The sequence below is a fragment of the Eucyclogobius newberryi genome, unplaced genomic scaffold (assembly GCF_026437365.1).
Source record: "Eucyclogobius newberryi isolate DKJ021-1_F unplaced genomic scaffold, fEucNew1.0.hap1 SCAF_11, whole genome shotgun sequence".
NCBI classification, from domain to species: domain Eukaryota; kingdom Metazoa; phylum Chordata; class Actinopteri; order Gobiiformes; family Gobiidae; genus Eucyclogobius; species Eucyclogobius newberryi.
The window spans coordinates 36,830,994-36,855,307 of record NW_027315735.1 but is presented as its reverse complement, the minus strand read 5'-3'; the positions used below and the strand labels follow the sequence as shown (position 1 = coordinate 36,855,307).

The following is a 24,314-nucleotide window of genomic DNA, read 5'->3' as shown; positions in this document are numbered from 1 at the left end:
TCTTTAGTCTCACTATGTGGCTCTCTTTAGTCTCACTATGTGGCTCTTTAGTCTCACTATGTGGCTCTTTAGTCTCACTATGTGGCTCTTTAGTCTCACTATGTGGCTCTCTTTAGTCTCACTATGTGGCTCTTTAGTCTCACTATGTGGCTCTCTTTGGTCTCACTATGTGGCTCTTTAGTCTCACTATGTGGCTCTCTTTAGTCTCACTATGTGGCTCTCTTTAGTCTCACTATGTGGCTCTCTTTAGTCTCACTATGTGGCTCTTTAGTCTCACTATGTGGCTCTCTTTAGTCTCACTATGTGGCTCTCTTTAGTCTCACTATGTGGCTCTTTAGTCTCACTATGTGGCTCTCTTTAGTCTCACTATGTGGCTCTCTTTAGTCTCACTATGTGGCTCTCTTTAGTCTCACTATGTGGCTCTCTTTAGTCTCACTATGTGGCTCTTTAGTCTCACTATGTGGCTCTCTTTAGTCTCACTATGTGGCTCTTTAGTCTCACTATGTGGCTCTTTAGTCTCACTATGTGGCTCTCTTTAGTCTCACTATGTGGCTCTCTTTAGTCTCACTATGTGGCTCTCTTTAGTCTCACTATGTGGCTCTTTAGTCTCACTATGTGGCTCTCTTTAGTCTCACTATGTGGCTCTTTAGTCTCACTATGTGGCTCTTTAGTCTCACTATGTGGCTCTCTTTAGTCTCACTATGTGGCTCTTTAGTCTCACTTTGTGGCTCTCTTTAGTCCCACTATGTGGCTCTCTTTAGTCTCACTATGTGGCTCTCTTTAGTCTCACTATGTGGCTCTTTAGTCTCACTATGTGGCTCTTTAGTCTCACTATGTGGCTCTCTTTAGTCTCACTATGTGGCTCTCTTTAGTCTCACTATGTGGCTCTCTTTAGTCTCACTATGTGGCTCTCTTTAGTCTCACTATGTGGCTCTTTAGTCTCACTATGTGGCTCTCTTTAGTCTCACTATGTGGCTCTTTAGTCTCACTAGGTGACTCTTTAGTCTCACTATGTGACTCTTTAGTCTCACTATGTGGCTCTTTAGTCTCACTATGTGACTCTTTAGTCTCACTATGTGGCTCTTTAGAGCTTTCTGCAATGCAGTGAACTGATAGTAAACAAAGAGGTTTAGTTTCTGGTGAAACCAATAGCACCTTTCGCCCGGTGGGCGGGGCTTACTCAGAGCAGGATAAATATCTGAGTTCCTGGTCTTGATTCTCAGATTGAGAATGACTCTTGGATCAGAGTCGAAACATATTGTTTTTCCTAAAAAACAGAGGCCTGACCGATCCAGGCCTGACCGAGAGCACCAGGGCTGTGTTTCTATTGTCGTTTAGATGACGGTAAAGCTAGCTTGTTTGCTAACAACAGGGGGAGATAAAGGACACTTTCTCATCTTGCAAACAAAGACACTCATTTGAAGCAGAGATCCACCAACACCAGCATTAAGTCTGCCCAGGGGTCAAGCTTCAACAGTCCAGGGGTCAAGCTTCAACATTCCAGGGGTCAGGCTTCAACAGTCCAGGGGTCAGGCTTCAACAGTCCAGGGCTCAGGCTTCAACAGTCCAGGGGTCAGGCTTCAACAGCCCAGGGGTCAAGCTTCAACAGTCCAGGGGTCAGACTTCAACAGTCCAGGGGTCAGGCTTCAACAGTCCAGGGGTCAGGCTTCAACAGTCCAGGGGTCAGGCTTCAACAGTCCAGGGGTCAGGCTTCAACAGTCCAGGGGTCAAGCTTCAACAGTCCAGGGGTCAGACTTCAACAGTCCAGGGGTCAGGCTTCAACAGTCCAGGGGTCAGGCTTCAACAGTCCAGGGGTCAGGCTTCAACAGTCCAGGGGTCGGGCTTCAACAGTCCAGGGGTCAGGCTTCAACAGTCCAGGGGTCAGGCTTCAACAGTCCAGGGGTCAAGCTTCAACAGTCCAGGGGTCAGGCTTCAACAGTCCAGGGGTCAGGCTTCAACAGTCCAGGGGTCAGACTTCAACAGTCCAGGGGTCAGGCTTCAACAGTCCAGGGGTCAGACTTCAACAGTCCAGGGGTCAGGCTTCAACAGTCCAGGGGTCAAGCTTCAACAGCCCAGGGGTCAGGCTTCAACAGTCCAGGGGTCAGGCTTCAACAGTCCAGGGGTCAAGCTTCAACAGTCCAGGGGTCAGGCTTCAACAGTCCAGGGGTCAAGCTTCAACAGTCCAGGGGTCAAGCTTCAACAGTCCAGGGGTCAGGCTTCAACAGTCCAGGGGTCAGACTTCAACAGTCCAGGGGTCAGGCTTCAACAGTCCAGGGGTCAGGCTTCAACAGTCCAGGGGTCAGGCTTCAACAGTCCAGGGGTCAGGCTTCAACAGTCCAGGGGTCAGGCTTCAACAGTCCAGGGGTCAGGCTTCAACAGTCCAGGGGTCAGGCTTCAACAGTCCAGGGGTCAGGCTTCAACAGTCAGAGACTGAATCTCCCGATTTTAAGATATTTCAATCGAAAAATCAAAAATCGATCTTTTGACCTGACATTAGGGACCGTATCGGGAACGTATCGTTTTTCCTACAAAACAGAGTGAAGATGAAACAACAACCCTGGGCAATCAATCAAATCAATAAAACAATAAAAACAATAAAAACAATAAAAACAATAAAAAACAATAAAAACAATAAAATAAATAAAATAAATAAAATAAATAAAATAAATAAAATAAATAAAATAAATAAAATAAATAAAATAAACAAAATAAATAAAATAAATAAGTCCCTCCTCTTCCTCGCTCTTTTGCTGCTGCTGTTTCTTTCTCAGTTCCAGGAGAAATCTCAGGTCTGTGTCTGACACTCATTAGAGACTTCTCTGTGTGACTCCATGTCCTCCATGTCCTCCATGTCCTCCATGTCCCCCATGTCCTCCATGTCTTCCATGTCCTCCATGTCCTCCATGTCCTCCATGTCCTCCATGTCCTCCATGTCTTCCATGTCCTCCATGTCCTCCATGTCCTCCATGTCCTCCATGTCCTCCATGTCTTCCATGTCCCCGTCCTCCAGGTCCCCCATGTCCTCCATGTCCTCCATGTCCTCCATGTCCTCCATGTCCCCCATGTCCTCCATGTCCTCCATGTCCTCCATGTCCTCCATGTCCCCCATGTCCTCCATGTCCTCCATGTCCTCCATGTCCTCCATGTCTTCCATGTCCCCCATGTCCTCCATGTCCTCCATGTCCTCCATGTCCCCCATGTCTTCCATGTCCCCCATGTCCCCCATGTCCTCCATGTCCTCCTTACCCTTTCCTCCCCTTCTTTCACTCCTTTCTTTTCCCTCCTCCCTCCTCTTCCTCTAACACCTCCTCTCCTCCTCTTCCTCTCTCCCTCCCTCCCCCTTTCCCTCCCTCTCTCCCTCCCTCCCTCCCTCCCTCCCTCCCTCTCTTTCTCCTTCTAACTCTCCAATTCCCACAAAAATACTGACATCTGTTTACAACACGGTCAAATCAAATCTCTCCTCCTCCTTTGAGGGGGAGAGGAGGGGAGAGGAGGAGGAGAGAGGAGGCAAGAGGAGGGGAGAGGGGGGAGAGGAGGAGAGGAGGGGAGGGGAGAGGAGGAGAGAGAAGGAGAGGAGAGGAGGAGAGAGGAGGAGAGAGGGGGGAGAGGGGGGAGAGGAGGATAGGAGGGGAGAGGAGGAGGAGAGAGGAGGCAAGAGGAGGGGAGAGGGGGGAGAGGAGGAGGGGAGGGGAGAGGAGGAGAGAGGAGGAGAGGAGAGAGGAGGAGAGAGGAGGAGAGAGGGGGGAGAGGGGGGAGAGGAGGATAGGAGGGGAGAGGAGGAGGAGAGAGGAGGCAAGAGGAGGGGAGAGGGGGGAGAGGAGGAGGGGAGGGGAGAGGAGGAGAGAGGAGGAGAGGAGAGAGGAGGAGAGAGGAGGAGAGAGGGGGGAGAGGGGGGAGAGGAGGATAGGAGGGGAGAGGAGGAGGAGAGAGGAGGCAAGAGGAGGGGAGAGGGGGGAGAGGAGGAGGGGAGGGGAGAGGAGGAGAGAGGAGGAGAGGAGAGAGGAGGAGAGAGGAGGAGAGAGGGGGGAGAGGGGGGAGAGGAGGATAGGAGGGGAGAGGAGGAGAGGAGATAAGAGGAGAGAGGAGAGGAGAGAGGAGGAGAGAGAGGGAGAGGGGGGGAGAGAGAGAGAGCGTTGATCTGGTTCCATCTCTCTCGTTAGTCATAACTACGTTTTCGCCTCAGGGACAAACTCAAGCGTCAAGTTTTGAATTTTTTCTGCCTCAAACTGTGACATGAATATTCATAACGAAGCATCGATAACGAAGCGTCGATAACGAAGCGTCGATAACGAAACGTCGATAACGAAGCATCGATAACGAAACGTCGATAACGAAACGTCGATAACGAAGCATCGATAACGAAACATCGATAACGAAACATCGATAACGAAACGTCGATAATGAAGCGTCGATAACGAAGCATCGATAACGAAACATCGATTACGAAGCGTCGATAACGAAGCATCGATAACGAAACGTCGATTACGAAGCGTCGATAACGAAGCATCGATAACGAAACGTCGATTACGAAGCGTCGATAACGAAGCATCGACAACGAAACGTCGATAACGAAGCATCGATAACGAAACATCGATAACGAAGCGTCGATAACGAAGCGTCGATAACGAAGCATCGATAACGAAGCATCGATAATGAAGCGTCGATAACGAAGCATCGATAACGAAGCATCGATAACAACTGTAAACACAGGTAATGAACACACTGTAATTACCATCTGAAACTGCACTAATTACACACGTAACATTCACACACATGTAAGTCAGATGCCCTACCTGAGCACACAGGTGTAGGTCAGATGCCCTACCTAAGCACACACATGTAGGTCAGATGCCCTACCTAAGCACACACATGTAAGTCAGATGCCCTACCTGAGCACACAGGTGTAGGTCAGATGCCCTACCTGAGCACACAGGTGTAGGTCAGATGCCCTACCTAAGCACACACATGTAGGTCAGATGCCCTACCTAAGCACACACATGTAGGTCAGATGCCCTACCTGAGCACACAGGTGTAGGTCAGATGCCCTACCTGAGCACACACAGGTAGGTCAGATGCCCTACCTGAGCACACACAGGTAGGTCAGATGCCCTACCTGAGCACACACATGTAGGTCAGATGCCCTACCTGAGCACACACATGTAGGTCAGATGCCCTACCTGAGCACACACATGTAGGTCAGATGCCCTACCTAAGCACACACATGTAGGTCAGATGCCCTACCTGAGCACACACATGTAGGTCAGATGCCCTACCTGAGCACACACATGTAGGTCAGATGCCCTACCTGAGCACACAGGTGTAGGTCAGATGCCCTACCTGAGCACACACATGTAGGTCAGATGCCCTACCTGAGCACACAGGTGTAGAAGCCCGTGTCCTCCAGCTCGGCTGATCTGAACCAGATGGAGTCGTCTTCTTTGCTCAGTCTGTGGCCGGAGAAGATGATTGGCTCCTGGACAAAAACAACAACAACAACAACAACAACAACAATCAGTTCAAATGTCCTTTTCCTCCCGTGACACAAACACGTTATGTCTTTAAATGTCACATATTCTGCATAAGTTGTATTGTTATATGAAATGATTCTCTCTAAAGTGCTTAATGTCGCTCTGTTTTCGCGTGACTTTTGTGGATTGTGGGACAAATCGTGCTTTTTTTCTTTACTTTGACTTCTCATGTTTTTAACTTCATGAAGTTCAAAGCGTCCTCCACATCTACAGCAGCAGAGGTGATTGCACAGGAGAGATAAACAAAAGCTAGCTTGCCCTGCCATGCTAATGTAGCATCTACTCTCCGTCCTTTAATGTGCTCTTTATTTTACGATACAAGAATTAGACTGAAGCACATGAGGAGTTATTCTAAAGTCTGAGGAGACAAAAGTGCAGCGGCAGCAGAGAACTAAACCACTGTTTGTTTTAGAGGCAGTCCCTAACGACCAGAGTCCCTAACGACCAGAGTCCCTAACGACCAGAGTCCCTAACGACCAGAGTCCCTAACGACCAGAATAATAACGTCTGAACATAAAGGATGGAGATTTGTCGAAACTGCAAAACTGAGCGAACGAGGGCTTTTCTCCACGACGCAGGTTCTCCATGTTTAGTCCTGACTCTGGCACCAGCAGGAGGCCGGTCCATGTTTAGTCCTGACTCTGGCACCAGCAGGAGGCCGGTCCATGTTTAGTCCTGACTCTGGCACCAGCAGGAGGCTGGTCCATGTTTAGTCCTGACTCTGGCACCAGCAGGAGGCCGGTCCATGTTTAGTCCTGACTCTGGCACCAGCAGGAGGCCGGTCCATGTTTAGTCCTGACTCTGGCACCAGCAGGAGGCCGGTCCATGTTTAGTCCTGACTCTGGCACCAGCAGGAGGCCGGTCCATGTTCAGTCCTGACTCTGGCACCAGCAGGAGGCCGGTCCATGTTTAGTCCTGACTCTGGCACCAGCAGGAGGCCGCTCCATGTTTAGTCCTGACTCTGGCACCAGCAGGAGGCCGGTCCATGTTTAGTCCTGACTCTGGCACCAGCAGGAGGCCGGTCCATGTTTAGTCCTGACTCTGGCACCAGCAGGAGGCCGGTCCATGTTTAGTCCTGACTCTGGCACCAGCAGGAGGCCAGTCCATGTTTAGTCCTGACTCTGGCACCAGCAGGAGGCCGGTCCATGTTTAGTCCTGACTCTGGCACCAGCAGTAGGCCGGTCCATGTTTAGTCCTGACTCTGGCACCAGCAGGAGGCCGCTACATGTTTAGTCCTGACTCTGGGCACCAGCAGGAGGCCGGTCCATGTTTAGTCCTGACTCTGGCACCAGCAGGGGGCCGGTCCATGTTTAGTCCTGACTCTGGCACCAGCAGGAGGCCGGTCCATGTTTAGTCCTGACTCTGGCACCAGCAGGAGGCCGGTCCATGTTTAGTCCTGACTCTGGCACCAGCAGGAGGCCGCTCCATGTTTAGTCCTGACTCTGGCACCAGCAGGAGGCCGCTCCATGTTTAGTCCTGACTCTGGCACCAGCAGGAGGCCGGTCCATGTTTAGTCCTGACTCTGGCACCAGCAGGAGGCCGCTCCATGTTTAGTCCTGACTCTGGCACCAGCAGGATGCCGCTCCATGTTTAGTCCTGACTCTGGCACCAGCAGGAGGCCGCTCCATGTTCAGTCCTGACTCTGGCACCAGCAGGAGGCCGCTCCATGTTTAGTGCTGACTCTGGCACCAGCAGGAGGCCGGTCCATGTTTAGTCCTGACTCTGGCACCAGCAGGAGGCCGGTCCATGTTTAGTCCTGACTCTGGCACCAGCAGGAGGCCGCTCCATGTTTAGTCCTGACTCTGGCACCAGCAGGAGGCCGTTACAGTCACATGGATGAGTCTCTAAATCTGTTTTTTAGATGGTAAAAAGCTGCTGATGTTATAAAATGTTATCAATCTCCCCGATTTAACAAGGGGGCGTTTACCTGGGCGTAATTTATCTGGGCGTGGTTTAACTGGGCGTGGTTTACCTGGGCACAGGTTACCTGGGCGTGGCGTACCTGGGCGTGGTTTTCATGGGCGTGGCTTACCTCGGCGTCGCCCTTGTTCCTGTACCAGATGAGCCTCAGCTTGGCGTTGGTGGCGGTGCTGTAGTTGGTGCGGATGTAGCTGTAGAACAGGGCGCATTTGACCCGGAGCGGTTCACCTGCCAGGACGTGGTACTCCTTCAGGTCCACTGACCAGTCGATGCAGCCGTCCACTGCAAACACACAGAGACGCAGCGGTCAGACAGGTCTGGTCCTGACCACAGCAGATGAGACACGCCCACAGCGGTCAGACAGGTCCGGTCCTGACCAGAGCAGATGAGACACGCCCACAGCGGTCAGACAGGCCCGGTCCTGACCAGAGCAGATGAGACACGCCCACAGCGGTCAGACAGGTCCGGTCCTGACCAGAGCAGATGAGACACGCCCACAGCGGTCAAACAGGCCCGGTCCTGACCACATCAGATGACACACGCCCACAGCGGTCAGACAGGTCCGGTCCTGACCACAGCAGATGAGACACGCCCACAGCGGTCAGACAGGTCCGGTCCTGACCAGAGCAGATGAGACACGCCCACAGCGGTCAAACAGGCCCGGTCCTGACCACAGCAGATGACACACGCCCACAGCGGTCAGACAGGTCCGGTCCTGACCACAGCGGATGACACATGCCCACAGCGGTCAGACAGGTCCGGTCCTGACCACAGCAGATGAGACACGCCCACAGCGGTCGGACAGGTCCGGTCCTGACCACAGCAGATGAGACACGCCCACAGCGGTCGGACAGGTCCGGTCCTGACCACAGCAGATGAGACACGCCCACAGCGGTCGGACAGGTCCGGTCCTGACCACAGCAGATGAGACACGCCCAGAGCGGTCAGACAGGCCCGGTCCTGACCAGAGCAGATGAGACACGCCCACAGCGGTCAGACAGGTCCGGTCCTGACCAGAGCAGATGAGACACGCCCACAGCGGTCGGACAGGCCCGGTCCTGACCACAGCAGATGACACACGCCCACAGCGGTCAGACAGGTCCGGTCCTGACCACAGCAGATGAGACACGCCAAGAGCGGTCAGACAGGCCCGGTCCTGACCACAGCAGATGAGACACGCCCACAGCGGTCAGACAGGCCCGGTCCTGACCAGAGCAGATGAGACACGCCCACAGCGGTCAGACAGGTCCGGTCCTGACCAGAGCAGATGAGACACGCCCACAGCGGTCAGACAGGTCCGGTCCTGACCACATCAGATGACACACGCCCACAGCGGTCAGACAGGTCCGGTCCTGACCACAGCAGATGAGACACGCCCACAGCGGTCAGACAGGTCCGGTCCTGACCAGAGCAGATGAGACACGCCCACAGCGGTCAAACAGGCCCGGTCCTGACCAGAGCAGATGAGACACGCCCACAGCGGTCAGACAGGTCCGGTCCTGACCACAGCAGATGACACACGCCCACAGCGGTCAGACAGGTCCGGTCCTGACCACAGCGGATGACACACGCCCACAGCGGTCAGACAGGTCCGGTCCTGACCACAGCAGATGAGACACGCCCACAGCGGTCAGACAGGTCCGGTCCTGACCACAGCAGATGAGACACGCCCACAGCGGTCGGACAGGTCCGGTCCTGACCACAGCAGATGAGACACGCCCACAGCGGTCAGACAGGTCCGGTCCTGACCAGAGCAGATGAGACACGCCCACAGCGGTCAGACAGGTCCGGTCCTGACCAGAGCAGATGAGACACGCCCACAGCGGTCAGACAGGCCCGGTCCTGACCACAGCAGATGACACACGCCCACAGCGGTCGGACAGGTCCGGTCCTGACCACAGCAGATGAGACACGCCCACAGCGGTCAGACAGGTCCGGTCCTGACCACAGCAGATGAGACACGCCAAGAGCGGTCAGACAGGCCCGGTCCTGACCACAGCAGATGACACACGCCCACAGCGGTCGGACAGGTCCGGTCCTGACCACAGCGGATGAGACACGTCCACAGCGGTCAGACAGGTCCGGTCCTGACCAGAGCAGATGAGACACGCCCAGAGCGGTCAGACAGGTCCGGTCCTGACCAGAGCAGATGAGACACGCCCACAGCGGTCAGACAGGTCCGGTCCTGACCAGAGCAGATGAGACACGCCCACAGCGGTCAGACAGGTCCGGTCCTGACCACAGCAGATGAGACACGCCAAGAGCGGTCAGACAGGCCCGGTCCTGACCAGAGCAGATGAGACACGCCCACAGCGGTCAGACAGGTCCGGTCCTGACCAGAGCAGATGAGACACGCCCACAGCGGTCAGACAGGTCCGGTCCTGACCAGAGCAGATGAGACACGCCCACAGCGGTCAGACAGGTCCGGTCCTGACCACAGCAGATGAGACACGCCCACAAACGCAAGCTCCAAATCCTCCTAATCATGATTTTAACTATGACAAATATAAATGTATTCATACTTATCATATTTTCTATAGATCAATACGTTCAACCCAGAGACACTGAAGGACGGGTCAAATGTCCAGTACAATCCACTTTCCCTTCAGCAGGTGCCGGTTTGAGCCTTTAAACTGAATCTCTAAAAGAAGCGACCACAGAAGTCTGCGGGGAAAGTACGTGTTTATTTAGGCTCAGAATGACTTTATTTTCAGCTGTTTGTTTTTGGTGCTTATTCTTCACATTCCACAAGCCAAAACAAACTTGGATATTGCATTAAAAATAGAAGCGTGACATATTTTGGCAGTGTTATAATGCAAACTGTGCGGTGCTGAAAAGGCAGGCTGACGCAACCGCCACAAAGCACTTTCCCAGCACTCGTGGTGGAGGAGCTGTCCGTGGTGCTGGAGCGCTTTGCGAAGAACGGCATGTTTTTTTACTGCGGGGAAGCGACTGGGCCGACGCCCGGAGCCGCTTCCGAAACATTGGGATGCGATCGCGTCCCCGGCGTTGGAAAAGAGCATCTGCTGCAACGTTTGGTCGAGCTTCGTCCCGGAACACAAGAGCGTGCAAATCTAATCCGTCTGCAGGTCAAAACAAACCTGAAGAAACATTAAATACTATCCAAATAGTATCCAAACGTAGCGATGGACGTTTGACTTATTGTGCATTTGTGTGGCTTTAGCAGGATTTTAAGCTGCTTTTTGTCACTTTGGCTCAAGTATTTCACATTTACTAATTTAAAATAATGTAATTGGGTTTCCGGAGAGGTTTATTGTGTGATGAGAACAAACAAACAAACAAACAAACAAACAAACAAACAAGAAAATGACTAAATACATGAATGAATGATTAAATGAAGCTATGTCATGTTCCCAGAGCCAGAGTCCAGGGTTTTCAGAACTTAAAACTGCGTTGGAGAAATCCAGATTTGACTCGAGACGCAACAATCTGACTCAAATTGAAGCTTTGTGCTTTGTGAGCTCATGAACCGGAGGCTCTTCTGGAACGTTCCATTAAACGTCATCGTACATTCATTAGTTTTTATAACGCAAAGAATTTAAATAAAAAGCTTGGATAACTTGGATGAAAAATTAAAAAAAAAAACACAAAAACGTAAAATAAACATGCCCACAGATCTGAGCTGTAACTGTCTCCATGGAGATGGATGTGGTAATGCCAGATCAGGGAACATTTTAGGTGCAGCAACAGCATCAGGAACAACAGGTTTTGAACTCAATGTTTTGTTTTTTTGTCTGGTTAAATAAAGGTTGGTTATTAAATAAGCGTAATAATAAATGCATGTGTTCAGCACCACGGACAGCTCCCCAGGATAAACCTTTGCATCTTGAGACGTTTCACTGGAACAAACTCTGTGGCAAAAGATGAAATATTAAACCTGATATTATCACTCGAGCTGATTTCAATCTGAATCTGTTTCTGAAGCTTTGAAGCTCCAACAAATGTGTTTGTTTGTCTGAGACTCTGATTTACTCTGTTTTACTCTGATTTACTCTGTTCAAGTTTAGGGATTTTTGGGGTAATTGTTTTAATTTGAGGATTTGGAAAAGCGGAGCAGGATTCATCCCTGAATGTTTGATTTGACTGAAAAGAAGAGTTAAAGCTTTATTATTTCCTTTTATCTTGTGGACGAAAAGGACTGAATTAGGTTCAGGTTTTGTGATACTTCCAGGAACAAAGCAGTAAAAGATTCTGTGAAAGCTTTTGATTTGTGGCTTTGTTACTGATGGATCCGGATTCTTCACAAAACCGTTGATTTCACTAGAACTACGAGAGCTCTAGTTTCCACTTTGGGTCTAACTTGACCTGGAGCTTTAGACTTCATTTGAATTTGAAGAGTTTTAGTGACAGAACGACTCCAGCAACGATGAAATCAAGTGAGCGTCTGTTTGTGTCTGCGTGAGTCTGCGTGAGTCTACGAGTGTCTGCGAGTGTCTGCGAGTGTCTGCGAGCGTCTGCATGAGTCTGCGAGTGTCTGCGAGCGTCTGCATGAGTCTGCGAGCGTCTGCATGAGTCTGAGAGCGTCTGCATGAGTCTGCGAGCGTCTGCGAGCGTCTGCATGAGTCTGCGAGCGTCTGCGAGCGTCTGCATGAGTCTGAGAGCGTCTGCATGAGTCTGAGAGCGTCTGCGAGCGTCTGCATGAGTCTGAGAGCGTCTGCGAGCGTCTGCATGAGTCTGAGAGCGTCTGCGAGCGTCTGCGAGCATCTGCGAGTGTCTGCGAGCGTCTGCATGAGTCTGCGAGCGTCTGCATGAGTCTGAGAGCGTCTGCATGAGTCTGAGAGCGTCTGCATGAGTCTGCGAGCGTCTGCATGAGTCTGAGAGCGTCTGCGAGCGTCTGCATGAGTCTGAGAGCGTCTGCGAGCGTCTGCGAGCATCTGCGAGTGTCTGCGAGCGTCTGCATGAGTCTGAGAGCGTCTGCATGAGTCTGCATGCGTCTGAGAGCGTCTGCATGAGTCTGCATGCGTCTGAGAGCGTCTGCATGAGTCTGCATGCGTCTGAGAGCGTCTGCGAGCGTCTGCATGCGTCTGAGAGCGTCTGCATGAGTCTGAGAGCGTCTGCGAGCGTCTGCGAGCATCTGCATGAGTCTGAGAGCTTCTGCGAGCGTCTGCGAGTGTCTGCGAGCGTCTGCATGAGTCTGAGAGCGTCTGCATGAGTCTGAGAGCGTCTGCATGAGTCTGCGAGCGTCTGCGAGTGTCTGCGAGTGTCTGCATGAGTCTGAGAGCGTCTGCGAGCGTCTGTGAGTGTCTGCGAGCGTCTGCATGAGTCTGAGAGCGTCTGCGAGTGTCTGCGAGCGTCTGCATGCGTCTGCGAGCATCTGCATGAGTCTGAGAGCGTCTGCGAGCGTCTGCGAGTGTCTGCGAGCGTCTGCATGAGTCTGCGAGCGTCTGCATGAGTCTGAGAGCGTCTGCGAGCGTCTGCGAGCGTCTGCAAGTGTCTGCATGAGTCTGCATGCGTCTGCATGAGTCTGAGAGCGTCTGCATGAGTCTGAGAGCGTCTGCGAGCGTCTGCATGCGTCTGAGAGCGTCTGCATGAGTCTGAGAGCGTCTGCATGCGTCTGAGAGCGTCTGCGAGTGTCTGCATGCAACTGCGAGCGTCTGCATGAGTCTGAGAGCGTCTGCGAGCGTCTGCGAGTGTCTGCGAGCGTCTGCATGAGTCTGCATGCGTCTGCGAGCGTCTGCATGAGTCTGAGAGTGTCTGCGAGCGTCTGCGAGTGTCTGCGAGCGTCTGCATGAGTCTGCATGCGTCTGCGAGCGTCTGCATGAGTCTGAGAGTGTCTGCGAGCGTCTGCATGCGTCTGCGAGCGTCTGCATGAGTCTGAGAGCGTCTGCGAGCGTCTGCGAGTGTCTGCGAGCGTCTGCATGCGTCTGAGAGCGTCTGCGAGCGTCTGCATGAGTCTGAGAGCGTCTGCGAGCATCTGCATGAGTCTGAGAGCTTCAGCGAGCGTCTGCGAGTGTCTGCGAGCGTCTGCATGAGTCTGAGAGCGTCTGCATGAGTCTGCGAGCGTCTGCGAGCGTCTGCGAGTGTCTGCGAGCGTCTGCATGAGTCTGAGAGCGTCTGCGAGTGTCTGCGAGCGTCTGCATGCGTCTGCGAGCATCTGCATGAGTCTGAGAGCGTCTGCGAGTGTCTGCGAGCATCTGCATGAGTCTGAGAGCCTCTGCGAGCGTCTGCGAGTGTCTGCGAGCGTCTGCATGAGTCTGCGAGCGTCTGCATGAGTCTGAGAGCGTCTGCGAGCGTCTGCGAGCGTCTGCAAGTGTCTGCATGAGTCTGCATGCGTCTGCATGAGTCTGAGAGCGTCTGCATGAGTCTGAGAGCGTCTGCGAGCGTCTGCATGCGTCTGCATGAGTCTGAGAGCGTCTGCATGCGTCTGAGAGCGTCTGCGAGTGTCTGCATGCGTCTGCGAGCGTCTGCATGAGTCTGAGAGCGTCTGCGAGCGTCTGCGAGTGTCTGCGAGCGTCTGCATGAGTCTGCATGCGTCTGCGAGCGTCTGCGAGTGTCTGCGAGCGTCTGCATGAGTCTGCGAGCGTCTGCATGAGTCTGCGAGCGTCTGCATGAGTCTGTGAGCGTCTGCGAGTGTCTGCGAGCGTCTGCATGAGTCTGCATGCGTCTGCGAGCGTCTGCATGCGTATGCGAGCGTCTGCATGAGTCCGAGAGTGTCTGCGAGCGTCTGCATGAGTCTGCATGCGTCTGCATGCGTCTGCGAGCGTCTGCATGCGTCTGCGAGCGTCTGCATGCGTCTGCGAGCGTCTGCGTGAGTCTACGAGCGTCTGCGTGAGTCTGCATGCGTCTGCGAGCGTCTGCATAGGTCTGCGAGCGTCTGCGTGAGTCTACGAGCGTCTGCGTGAGTCTGCGAAAGTCTGCGTGAGTCTGAGAGCGTCTGCGAGCGTCTGCATGAGTCTATGAGCGTCTGCGTGAGTCTGCATGCGTCTGAGAGCGTCTGCATGAGTCTGAGAGCGTCTGCATGCGTCTGAGAGCGTCTGCGAGTGTCTGCATGCAACTGCGAGCGTCTGCATGAGTCTGAGAGCGTCTGCGAGCGTCTGCGAGTGTCTGCGAGCGTCTGCATGAGTCTGCATGCGTCTGCGAGCGTCTGCATGAGTCTGAGAGTGTCTGCGAGCGTCTGCGAGTGTCTGCGAGCGTCTGCATAGGTCTGCGAGCGTCTGCGTGAGTCTACGAGCGTCTGCGTGAGTCTGCGAAAGTCTGCGTGAGTCTGAGAGCGTCTGCGAGCGTCTGCATGAGTCTATGAGCGTCTGCGTGAGTCTGCATGCGTCTGAGAGCGTCTGCATGAGTCTGAGAGCGTCTGCATGCGTCTGAGAGCGTCTGCGAGTGTCTGCATGCAACTGCGAGCGTCTGCATGAGTCTGAGAGCGTCTGCGAGCGTCTGCGAGTGTCTGCGAGCGTCTGCATGAGTCTGCATGCGTCTGCGAGCGTCTGCATGAGTCTGAGAGTGTCTGCGAGCGTCTGCGAGTGTCTGCGAGCGTCTGCATGAGTCTGCATGCGTCTGCGAGCGTCTGCATGAGTCTGAGAGTGTCTGCGAGCGTCTGCATGCGTCTGCGAGCGTCTGCATGAGTCTGAGAGCGTCTGCGAGCGTCTGCGAGTGTCTGCGAGCGTCTGCATGCGTCTGAGAGCGTCTGCGAGCGTCTATATGAGTCTGAGAGCGTCTGCGAGCATCTGCATGAGTCTGAGAGCTTCAGCGAGCGTCTGCGAGTGTCTGCGAGCGTCTGCATGAGTCTGAGAGCGTCTGCATGAGTCTGCGAGCGTCTGCGAGCGTCTGCGAGTGTCTGCGAGCGTCTGCATGAGTCTGAGAGCGTCTGCGAGTGTCTGCGAGCGTCTGCATGCGTCTGCGAGCATCTGCATGAGTCTGAGAGCGTCTGCGAGTGTCTGCGAGCATCTGCATGAGTCTGAGAGCCTCTGCGAGCGTCTGCGAGTGTCTGCGAGCGTCTGCATGAGTCTGCGAGCGTCTGCATGAGTCTGAGAGCGTCTGCGAGCGTCTGCGAGCGTCTGCAAGTGTCTGCATGAGTCTGCATGCGTCTGCATGAGTCTGAGAGCGTCTGCATGAGTCTGAGAGCGTCTGCGAGCGTCTGCATGCGTCTGCATGAGTCTGAGAGCGTCTGCATGCGTCTGAGAGCGTCTGCGAGTAACTGCATGCGTCTGCGAGCGTCTGCATGAGTCTGAGAGCGTCTGCGAGCGTCTGCGAGTGTCTGCGAGCGTCTGCATGAGTCTGCATGCGTCTGCGAGCGTCTGCATGAGTCTGAGAGTGTCTGCGAGCGTCTGCGAGTGTCTGCGAGCGTCTGCATGAGTCTGCATGCGTCTGCGAGCGTCTGCATGAGTCTGAGAGTGTCTGCGAGCGTCTGCATGCGTCTGCGAGCGTCTGCATGAGTCTGAGAGCGTCTGCGAGCGTCTGCGAGTGTCTGCGAGCGTCTGCATGAGTCTGCATGCGTCTGCGAGCGTCTGCGAGTGTCTGCGAGCGTCTGCATGAGTCTGCGAGCGTCTGCATGAGTCTGCGAGCGTCTGCATGAGTCTGTGAGCGTCTGCGAGTGTCTGCGAGCGTCTGCATGAGTCTGCATGCGTCTGCGAGCGTCTGCATGCGTATGCGAGCGTCTGCATGAGTCCGAGAGTGTCTGCGAGCGTCTGCATGAGTCTGCATGCGTCTGCATGCGTCTGCATGCGTCTGCATGCGTCTGCGAGCGTCTGCATGCGTCTGCGAGCGTCTGCATGAGTCTATGAGCGTCTGCGTGAGTCTGCATGCGTCTGCATGCGTCTGCAAGCGTCTGCATAGGTCTGCGAGCGTCTGCGTAGGTCTGCGAGCGTCTGCGTGAGTCTACGAGCGTCTGCGTGAGTCTGCGAAAGTCTGCGTGAGTCTGAGAGCGTCTGTGAGCGTCTGCATGAGTCTGCGAGCGTCTGCGTGAGTCTGCGAGCGTCTGCGTGAGTCTGTGAACGTCTGTGAGCGTCTCTGTGTGTCTGCGTGAGTCTCCAAGCGTCTGCGTAAGTCTGCATGCGCCTGCGAGCGTCTGCGTGAGTCTGTGAGCGTCCAAGAGCGTCTGTGAGCTTCTGTGAGCGTTTGCAAGCGTCTGTATGCGTCTACGAGCGTCTGTGAGCGTCTGTGAGCCTATGTGAGCGTCTGTGAGTGTTTGCGAGCGTCTGTGAGCGTCTACGAGCGTCTGTGAGCGTCTCTGAGCGTCTGCAAGCGTCTGCGAGTGTCTGAATGCGTCTGCGAGCGTCTGTGAGCGTCTGCGAGCAACTGAACGCGTCTGAACGCGTCTGTGAGCGTCTGCGAGAGTCTGTGAGCGTCTGCGAGCGTCTGGATGCGTCTGCGAGAGTCTGTGAGCGTCTGCGAGAGTCTGTGAGCGTCTGCGAGCGTCTGGATGCGTCTGCGAGCGTCTGTGAGCGTCTGCGAGCGTCTGCGAGCGTCTGTGAGCGTCTGCGAGCGTTAAACTGCAGCCACAGTGGCCTCCGGACCTCACAGGGATCAGAACCCACAAGCGGGACCAAGCGGGACCGGTTTGTGCTTGGGACTGTACTTCGGACCGGACCTGTCACTCACACTGAGCCCCATGAGCCGCCATGATCCCCGCGGCCGGCGCTACAGATCCCCCACAATCCCCCTGCTCCGCGTCTCCCACAATCCCCTGCTCCACGGCAGTGGTAATAGTGTGACCTGGGCCACACTCGGAGTCACAGCAGAAGGGCGAAGAGAACCTGAAAGAAGACGAGCAGGAAACTCACAAACACGGGACTAAAGAGTTCAGGGTTGTAATAAAAAAAATACTTGTTTATGTTTACATTTATTTGCATTTGAAGATGGTTAATTTGACCTTCTAAACTTGTACAAAAGTTCTAATCTTCAGTGCTTCAGTTGTTTCATCTGGACTCAGTTAGAAAAAAATAGACGTTTCGACTCTCATCCAAGAGTCATTGTCAATAACAGAATTTAGATCGAGAACTCCGATATTTATACTCTTCTGTGGTAAGACCCGCCCATTGGGCGGAGCCTTCCTGAAGTAGAAAGAGTTGTTTGTTTCAACAGAAACTCCCCCCTTGTATCTACCGAGCCTATTCAGAATCTTAATGGGCTATTAGAATCCTCTTTGTCTTTGTGAGACTCTGGCTCAAACACCCTGAGTACTTGATTAGCATCTAAATGTCCTGGTCCTGGTCCTCTACCTTTCCAGGGGTTCAGTATACCATTATAGATACCAGGAGATTGAATCTGAGCCCTCCGTTTCTGTTTAAAGAAGGTCTTTCTTTTTTAACAAAAAAAGCTTCCTTGACTCCTCTTTCAAACCATCTTTTCTCCTGCTTAAAACCTTCACCTCACCGTCTTCCAACGAGTGATTAGAGGCTTCAAGATGGAGATGCACGGCACTCTGAGGTCCTGAACTTGTATTTCTTCTGTGCTGATAGAGCCTCTTGTGTTGAGTTTTTGAGTCGGCAACTTGTCCTTTGGGTGAACCAGTTTTTGTCTTAAAGTGTTTCCTGGTTTAAAATAAACAGGGACTTTGTGTTGTCTAAAAATTCTCTGCAGTTTTTCCGACAGTTTTCTGACAGTTTTCTGACAATGACTCTTGGATGAGAGTCAAAACGTCTATTTTTTTCTAACTGAGTCCAGATGACTACAACTGAAGCTTTTTCTAATATGGAACACGCCTGGACGAATGAGGGATTACACCGACAAATCTTCAGTGCCTTGATTTCCCTCCAGTGAGACAGAGCGCCCGCGCGCCCCGAGAAAAACAACCCATAGTTACTTATTTAATGTCATAAATGGATTAAATATAAATATATCTCTTTTTGTAGCACAGAGTTCGCAAACTCAGACGGAGAGAGTGAAGTGAAACACGTCGGGCCTGTTCTCTCGGCCGGCGGAGCAAAAGGGAGGCTAACGGGAGGGTAACGGGAGGCTAACAAGAGGCTTACGGGAGGCTAACAAGAGGCTCACGGAAGGCTAACGGGAGGGTAACGGGAGGCTAACAAGAGGCTAACGGGAGGCAAAAGGGAGGCTAACGGGAGGCTAACAAAAGTCTAACGGGAGGCGAAAGGGAGGCTAACGGGAGGCTAACGGGAGGGTAACGGGAGGCTAAAGGGAGGCTAACAGGAGGCTAACAGGAAGCTAAGGGGAGAATAACGAGAGGGTAACAAGAGGCTAAGGGGAGGCTAACGGGAGGCTAACGGGAGGCTAACAAGAGGCTTACGGGAGGCTAACAAGAGGCTCACGGAAGGCTAACGGGAGGGTAACGGGAGGCTAACGGGAGGCTAACAAGAGGCTAACGGGAGGCTAACGGGAGGCTAACAAGAGGCTAACGGGAGGCTAACAGGAGGCTAACAGGAGACTAACAGGAGACTAACGGGAGGCTAACGGGATGACGGTTCTGACTCGTTTACTTTCTCGAGCTCTGCTACAAAAACAGAGGATCCCCGGCGCTTTCCAAGTCCACAAACGATCCACAGGTGGCGCCACAACCTGTTCACTCGGCTCGTATCGGGAAAACGTTACCTTTAAAGTGGAACAGAGCGCGCACCTACGGCAGCCCTGGGGGGACACGCTGTTGTGAGGGAGCAGGAAACCAGGTCACCTCCTGAAGCTGATGAAGAGGAGAATGAATCTCCTCCTGAAGCTGATGAAGAGTTATTTGTTCATGATGTGTCACGTCTTTGTTCATGATGTGTCACGTCTTTGTTCATGATGTGTCACGTCTTTGTTCATGATGTGTCACGTCTTTGTTCATGATGTGTCACGTCTTTGTTCATGATGTGTCACGTCTTTGTTCATGATGTGTCACGTCTTTGTTCATGATGTGTCACGTCTTTGATCATGATGTGTCACGTCTTTGTTCATGATGTGTCACGTCTTTGTTCATGATGTGTTACGTCTTTGTTCATGATGTGTCACGTCTTTGTTCATGATGTGTCACGTCTTTGATCATGATGTGTCACGTCTTTGTTCATGGTTTGTTACGTCTTTGTTCATGATGTGTCACGTCTTTGATCATGATGTGTCACGTCTTTGTTCATGGTTTGTTACGTCTTTGTTCATGATGTGTCACGTCTTTGATCATGATGTGTCACGTCTTTGTTCATGGTTTGTCACGTCTTTGTTCATGATGTGTCACGTCTTTGATCATGATGTGTCACGTCTTTGTTCATGGTTTGTTACGTCTTTGTTCATGATGTGTCACGTCTTTGATCATGATGTGTCACGTCTTTGTTCATGGTTTGTTACGTCTTTGTTCATGGTTTGTTACGTCTTTGTTCATGGTTTGTTAAGGCAAATTCACTTTTTATAAATTGGGGCCAAATAAAACTCTATAATTCAGACATTTTGAACCTTTGACACGTTTTCCTCCTCAGTCTCATCATCAGTTAAATCGACTTTGCAAAATCTCCAAATCCACAAACTGGTTCTAATCAGACCAGACTCCAGACTCCAGACTCCAGACTCCAGACTCCAGACTCCAGACTCCAGACTCCAGACTCCAGACTCTAGACTCTAGACTCTAGACTCTAGATTCCAGACTCCAGACTCCAGACTCCAGACTCCAGACTCTAGACTCTAGACTCTAGACTCTAGACTCTAGACTCTAGACTCTAGACTCTAGACTCTAGACTCTAGACTCCAGACTCCAGACTCCAGACTCTAGACTCTAGACTCTAGACTCCAGACTCCAGCTCCTGATCTTTATATTTACCAAAGAAAAACAGAGTTAAACGTGTTTGAGCTGCAACGAAACAGCTTCAGATCAAAACCTCATCAAACTGTTATGAGGAAAGACTGTTATGAGGAAAGACTCTTATGAGGAAAGACTCTGTTATGAGAAAAGACTGTTATGAGGAAAGACTCTTATGAGGAAAGACTCTGTTATGAGGAAAGACTGTTATGAGGAAAGACTCTTATGAGGAAAGACTCTGTTATGAGAAAAGACTCTGTTATGAGGAAAGACTCTGTTATGAGGAAAGACTCTTATGAGGAAAGACTCTGTTATGAGAAAAGACTGTTATGAGGAAAGACTCTGTTATGAGGAAAGACTGTTATGAGGAAAGACTCTTATGAGGAAAGACTCTGTTATGAGGAAAGACTGTTATGAGGAAAGACTCTCTTATGAGGAAAGACTGCATTTAGAACTAACTAAACTAACTACACGCACGTGAATGTGCTTCGTTTACGCCCCTTTACCGTGCGGAGAGTTGGGAGAGACATACAATGAATCAGTCCAAAACAAGCCGCCTTAAAGTGAGATCGGCAAACGTGGATTTCAATCGATTTTTGGAGCGTTCGTTGGTTATTTACGGGATTTGTGCCGCGACACGAGGGTAAAAACGACCAACGAAAAACCAACACTTGGAGCTCTAAACTCTTCGTCCTCGACCGTGCGAGTGTCAGATCTGCTTTATGAGTTCATATTTCGTGCTTTATGGGTTCATATTTCTTGCTTTATGGGTTCATATTTCGTACTTTATGGGTTCATATTTCGTGCTTTATGGGTTCATATTTCGTACTTTATGGGTTCATATTTCGTGCTTTATGGGTTCATATTTCTTGCTTTATGGGTTCATATTTCGTGCTTTATGGGTTCATATTTCATGCTTTATGGGTTTATATTTCTTGCTTTATGGGTTCATATTTCGTGCTTTATGGGTTTATATTTCTTGCTTTATGGGTTTATATTTCTTGCTTTATGGGTTCATATTTCGTGCTTTATGGGTTTATATTTCTTGCTTTATGGGTTTATATTTCTTGCTTTATGGGTTCATATTTCGTGCTTTATGGGTTCATATTTCTTGCTTTATGGGTTCATATTTCGTGCTTTATGGGTTCATATTTCTTGCTTTATGGGTTCATATTTCGTGCTTTATGGGTTCATATTTCGTGCTTTATGGGTTTATATTTCTTGCTTTATGGGTTCATATTTCGTGCTTTATGGGTTTATATTTCGTGCTTTATGGGTTCATATTTCTTGCTTTATGGGTTCATATTTCTTGCTTTATGGGTTCATATTTCTTGCTTTATGGGTTCATATTTCGTGCTTTATGGGTTCATATTTCGTGCTTTATGGGTTCATATTTTGTGCTTTATGGGTTCATATTTCGTGCTTTATGGGTTCATATTTCATGTTTTATGGGTTCATATTTCGTGCTTTATGGGTTCATATTTCGTGCTTTATGGGTTCATATTTCGTGCTTTATGGGTTCATATTTCGTGCTTTATGGGTTCATATTTCGTGCTTTATGGGTTTATATTTCGTGCTTTATGGGTTTATATTTCGTGCTTTATGGGTTCATATTTTGTGCTTTATGGGTTCATATTTCGTGCTTTATGGGTTCATATTTTGTGCTTTATGGGTTCATATTTCATGTTTTATGGGTTCATATTTCACCATTATCCACGACGAAAACTGGCGCGAACCTCGGCGTCTTCCCGGTCAAAGGTCACAACGGTAAACGCTCTGAAGACGCGATGGAGGAGCTTGAAGTCGTGAGTTTGGACGTTGGAGTTGAAGTTGTTGGAGCTCAGATTCGGCTTTTCCGCGCTGAGCGAACGCGTGTGCACGTCACGTGATGCCTGCGGTTGCCCCGGCGATCGCTCTCTGACGCTAAAGAGCCCAAATATAGCCCGCTGTTGATCACGTTTTGAAAAAGCAATAATGGTGAGCGATTATTGAAAGCAAAAGGTTTTCAATGGGTTTGTTTTGGCAGCGATTTGGAAACACAATTCATGTCTTTGCCGAGCGTTATTAACGGCGAGATTAACGGACAAACTATAATTACCTCTTTGTAATTGGACCTTGGGACATTGTGGACGTGTTCAAGGCTCAAACCAACAGCAACGTCAATTATGATGTTTGTCTGTTCAAAATGTGAGAACTGATTCTGTTTGGGTCGTTTTGGGCTTTGTTCCTGGGTCTGGACCTGGTTTAGACTTTGGGTCTGGACCTGGTTTAGACTTTGGGTCTGGACCTGGTTTGGACTTTGGGTCTGGACCTGGTTTAGACTTTGGGTCTGGACCTGGTTTAGACTTTGGGTCTGGACCTGGTTTGGACTTTGGGTCTGGACCTGGTTTAGACTTTGGGTCTGGACCTGGTTTAGACTTTGGGTCTGGACCTGGTTTGGACTTTGGGTCTGGACCTGGTTTGGGCTTTGGGTCTGGACCTGGTTTGGACTTTGGGTCTGGACCTGGTTTGGACTTTGGGTCTGGACCTGGTTTGGACTTTGGGTCTGGACCTGGTTTGGACTTTGGGTCTGGACCTGGTTTGGGCTTTGGGTCTGGACCTGGTTTGGACTTTGGGTCTGGACCTGGTTTGGACTTTGGGTCTGGACCTGGTTTGGACTTTGGGTCTGGACCTGGTTTAGACTTTGGGTCTGGACCTGGTTTGGACATAAGTCAATAACTGACAGAGAAACACAAACTTAAGGATCATAAACATGTTTGAAACGTTCATTATCTTCGTTTTCACATCGATTCCTTTGACGAGCTTTTGGAAACACATTTCAACACATTTGGCGACGTTTCGTGCTTCACTCTTTGGCGCTCGAGGGCGGATTTGTTTTTGTGCCGAAATCAGACGATGAATCAGGTTCAAACGTCACGAAACAGATTTATCTCTGTTTCTGTGCGACTGAATCCCCGACACCCACAGACATGTAAATGAGGATTACATCCTCGTCATCCTTTATGTGATTTTAGAGCTCTGACGCCACGTGCCCCGCCCACACACGCCACGTGCCCTGCCCACAAAGGGTTTGATCAGAGTCTCCAAGGCGTCCAACGAGATTAAACATCAAAGAAGCGCCAAAAGAACCGGTCGGAACACGTTTAAAAGTCGTCGGGAAGTCAGGACGTTTTGACATCCTCGTGGAGCACGTCTGATTGGTCCTAGCCCAAAGGGGAGGAGCATCTATACCCGCCTGAGCTATGACTGGTCATGCCGAAAAGGGGAGGAGTTAAAATACGGTGGGAAGTTCAAACAGGAAGCGGCAGAATTTTGTAAAGGAAGAAAGAAAAAACCTCCCCTCGGTTTACAACGGCCTCATGAAACCTCAGCACCATCAAAACAGTCAAACGTAAATGAGGCGGAGCTCTGAAGGGGGAGGCGGAGCTCTGAAGGGGGAGGCGGAGCTCTGAAGGGGGAGGTGGAGCTCTGAAGGGGGAGGAGGAGCTCTGAAGGGGGAGGCGGCCTGACGCCAACAGGCCCGAACGACCCAAACTGTAAACACGACCTGGGGACGATTCGGTTGTAACTCCTCCCCTTTGAGCAGGACCAATCAGAGCTCGGGAGAGTACAAAACGCTGCAGCTCAAGAACCGTGTCTCGTGAAACGTCTCTAATGGTAAAAGCGTGTCCACCATGGACCCCAGCTGGAGCAATGAGGGACGATGTTTCTTTTTTTCTCCTTCTTTACCGTTAAAAAAGTGATGAAGCTTTTCCACGATGAGCGTAAAGTGCAGCACAAAAGGACAATCTTAGTCATTCATTTAGAATCACGGCATTTCACCGCTAAAGAGTGCATTATCCGCCTCTTAGTCCCGCCTCCGTCTCATTACGGAGTTAAAGAGCAGACGCAGTCACGGCCGTCTCCTCCGCTTAAACTCTGACATCTGGACAGGGGCCACTTTAACACTCCGTGCTCAGGCTAATGGACCGAGCACGTTCAGACACCGGCCCGTCGCTGGACCGAGCACGTTCAGACACCGGCCCGTCGCTGGACCGAGCACGTTCAGACACCGGCCCGTCGCTGGACCGAGCACGTTCAGATACCGGCCCGTCGCTGGACCGAGCACGTTCAGACACCGGCCCGTCGCTGGACCGAGCACGTTCAGACACCGGCCCGTCGCTGGACCGAGCACGTTCAGACACCGG

The 24,314-nt window shown here is 51.5% G+C and overlaps 1 protein-coding gene across 1 annotated transcript in view; it reads right to left on the bottom strand.

Annotated features, from left to right (window-relative positions):
* The window catches only part of LOC140346512 (X-linked interleukin-1 receptor accessory protein-like 2), a 237,620-nt gene that overhangs the window by 10,394 nt on the left and 202,912 nt on the right, over nt 1-24,314 (bottom strand). Inside the window, exons 2-3 of the mRNA XM_072432620.1 lie at nt 7,561-7,730; nt 5,370-5,473 (exon numbers count right to left, since the gene is read on the bottom strand). Coding sequence (XP_072288721.1) covers nt 5,370-5,473; nt 7,561-7,730 — 274 coding nt within the window. The remainder of the gene's footprint in view (nt 1-5,369; nt 5,474-7,560; nt 7,731-24,314) is intronic.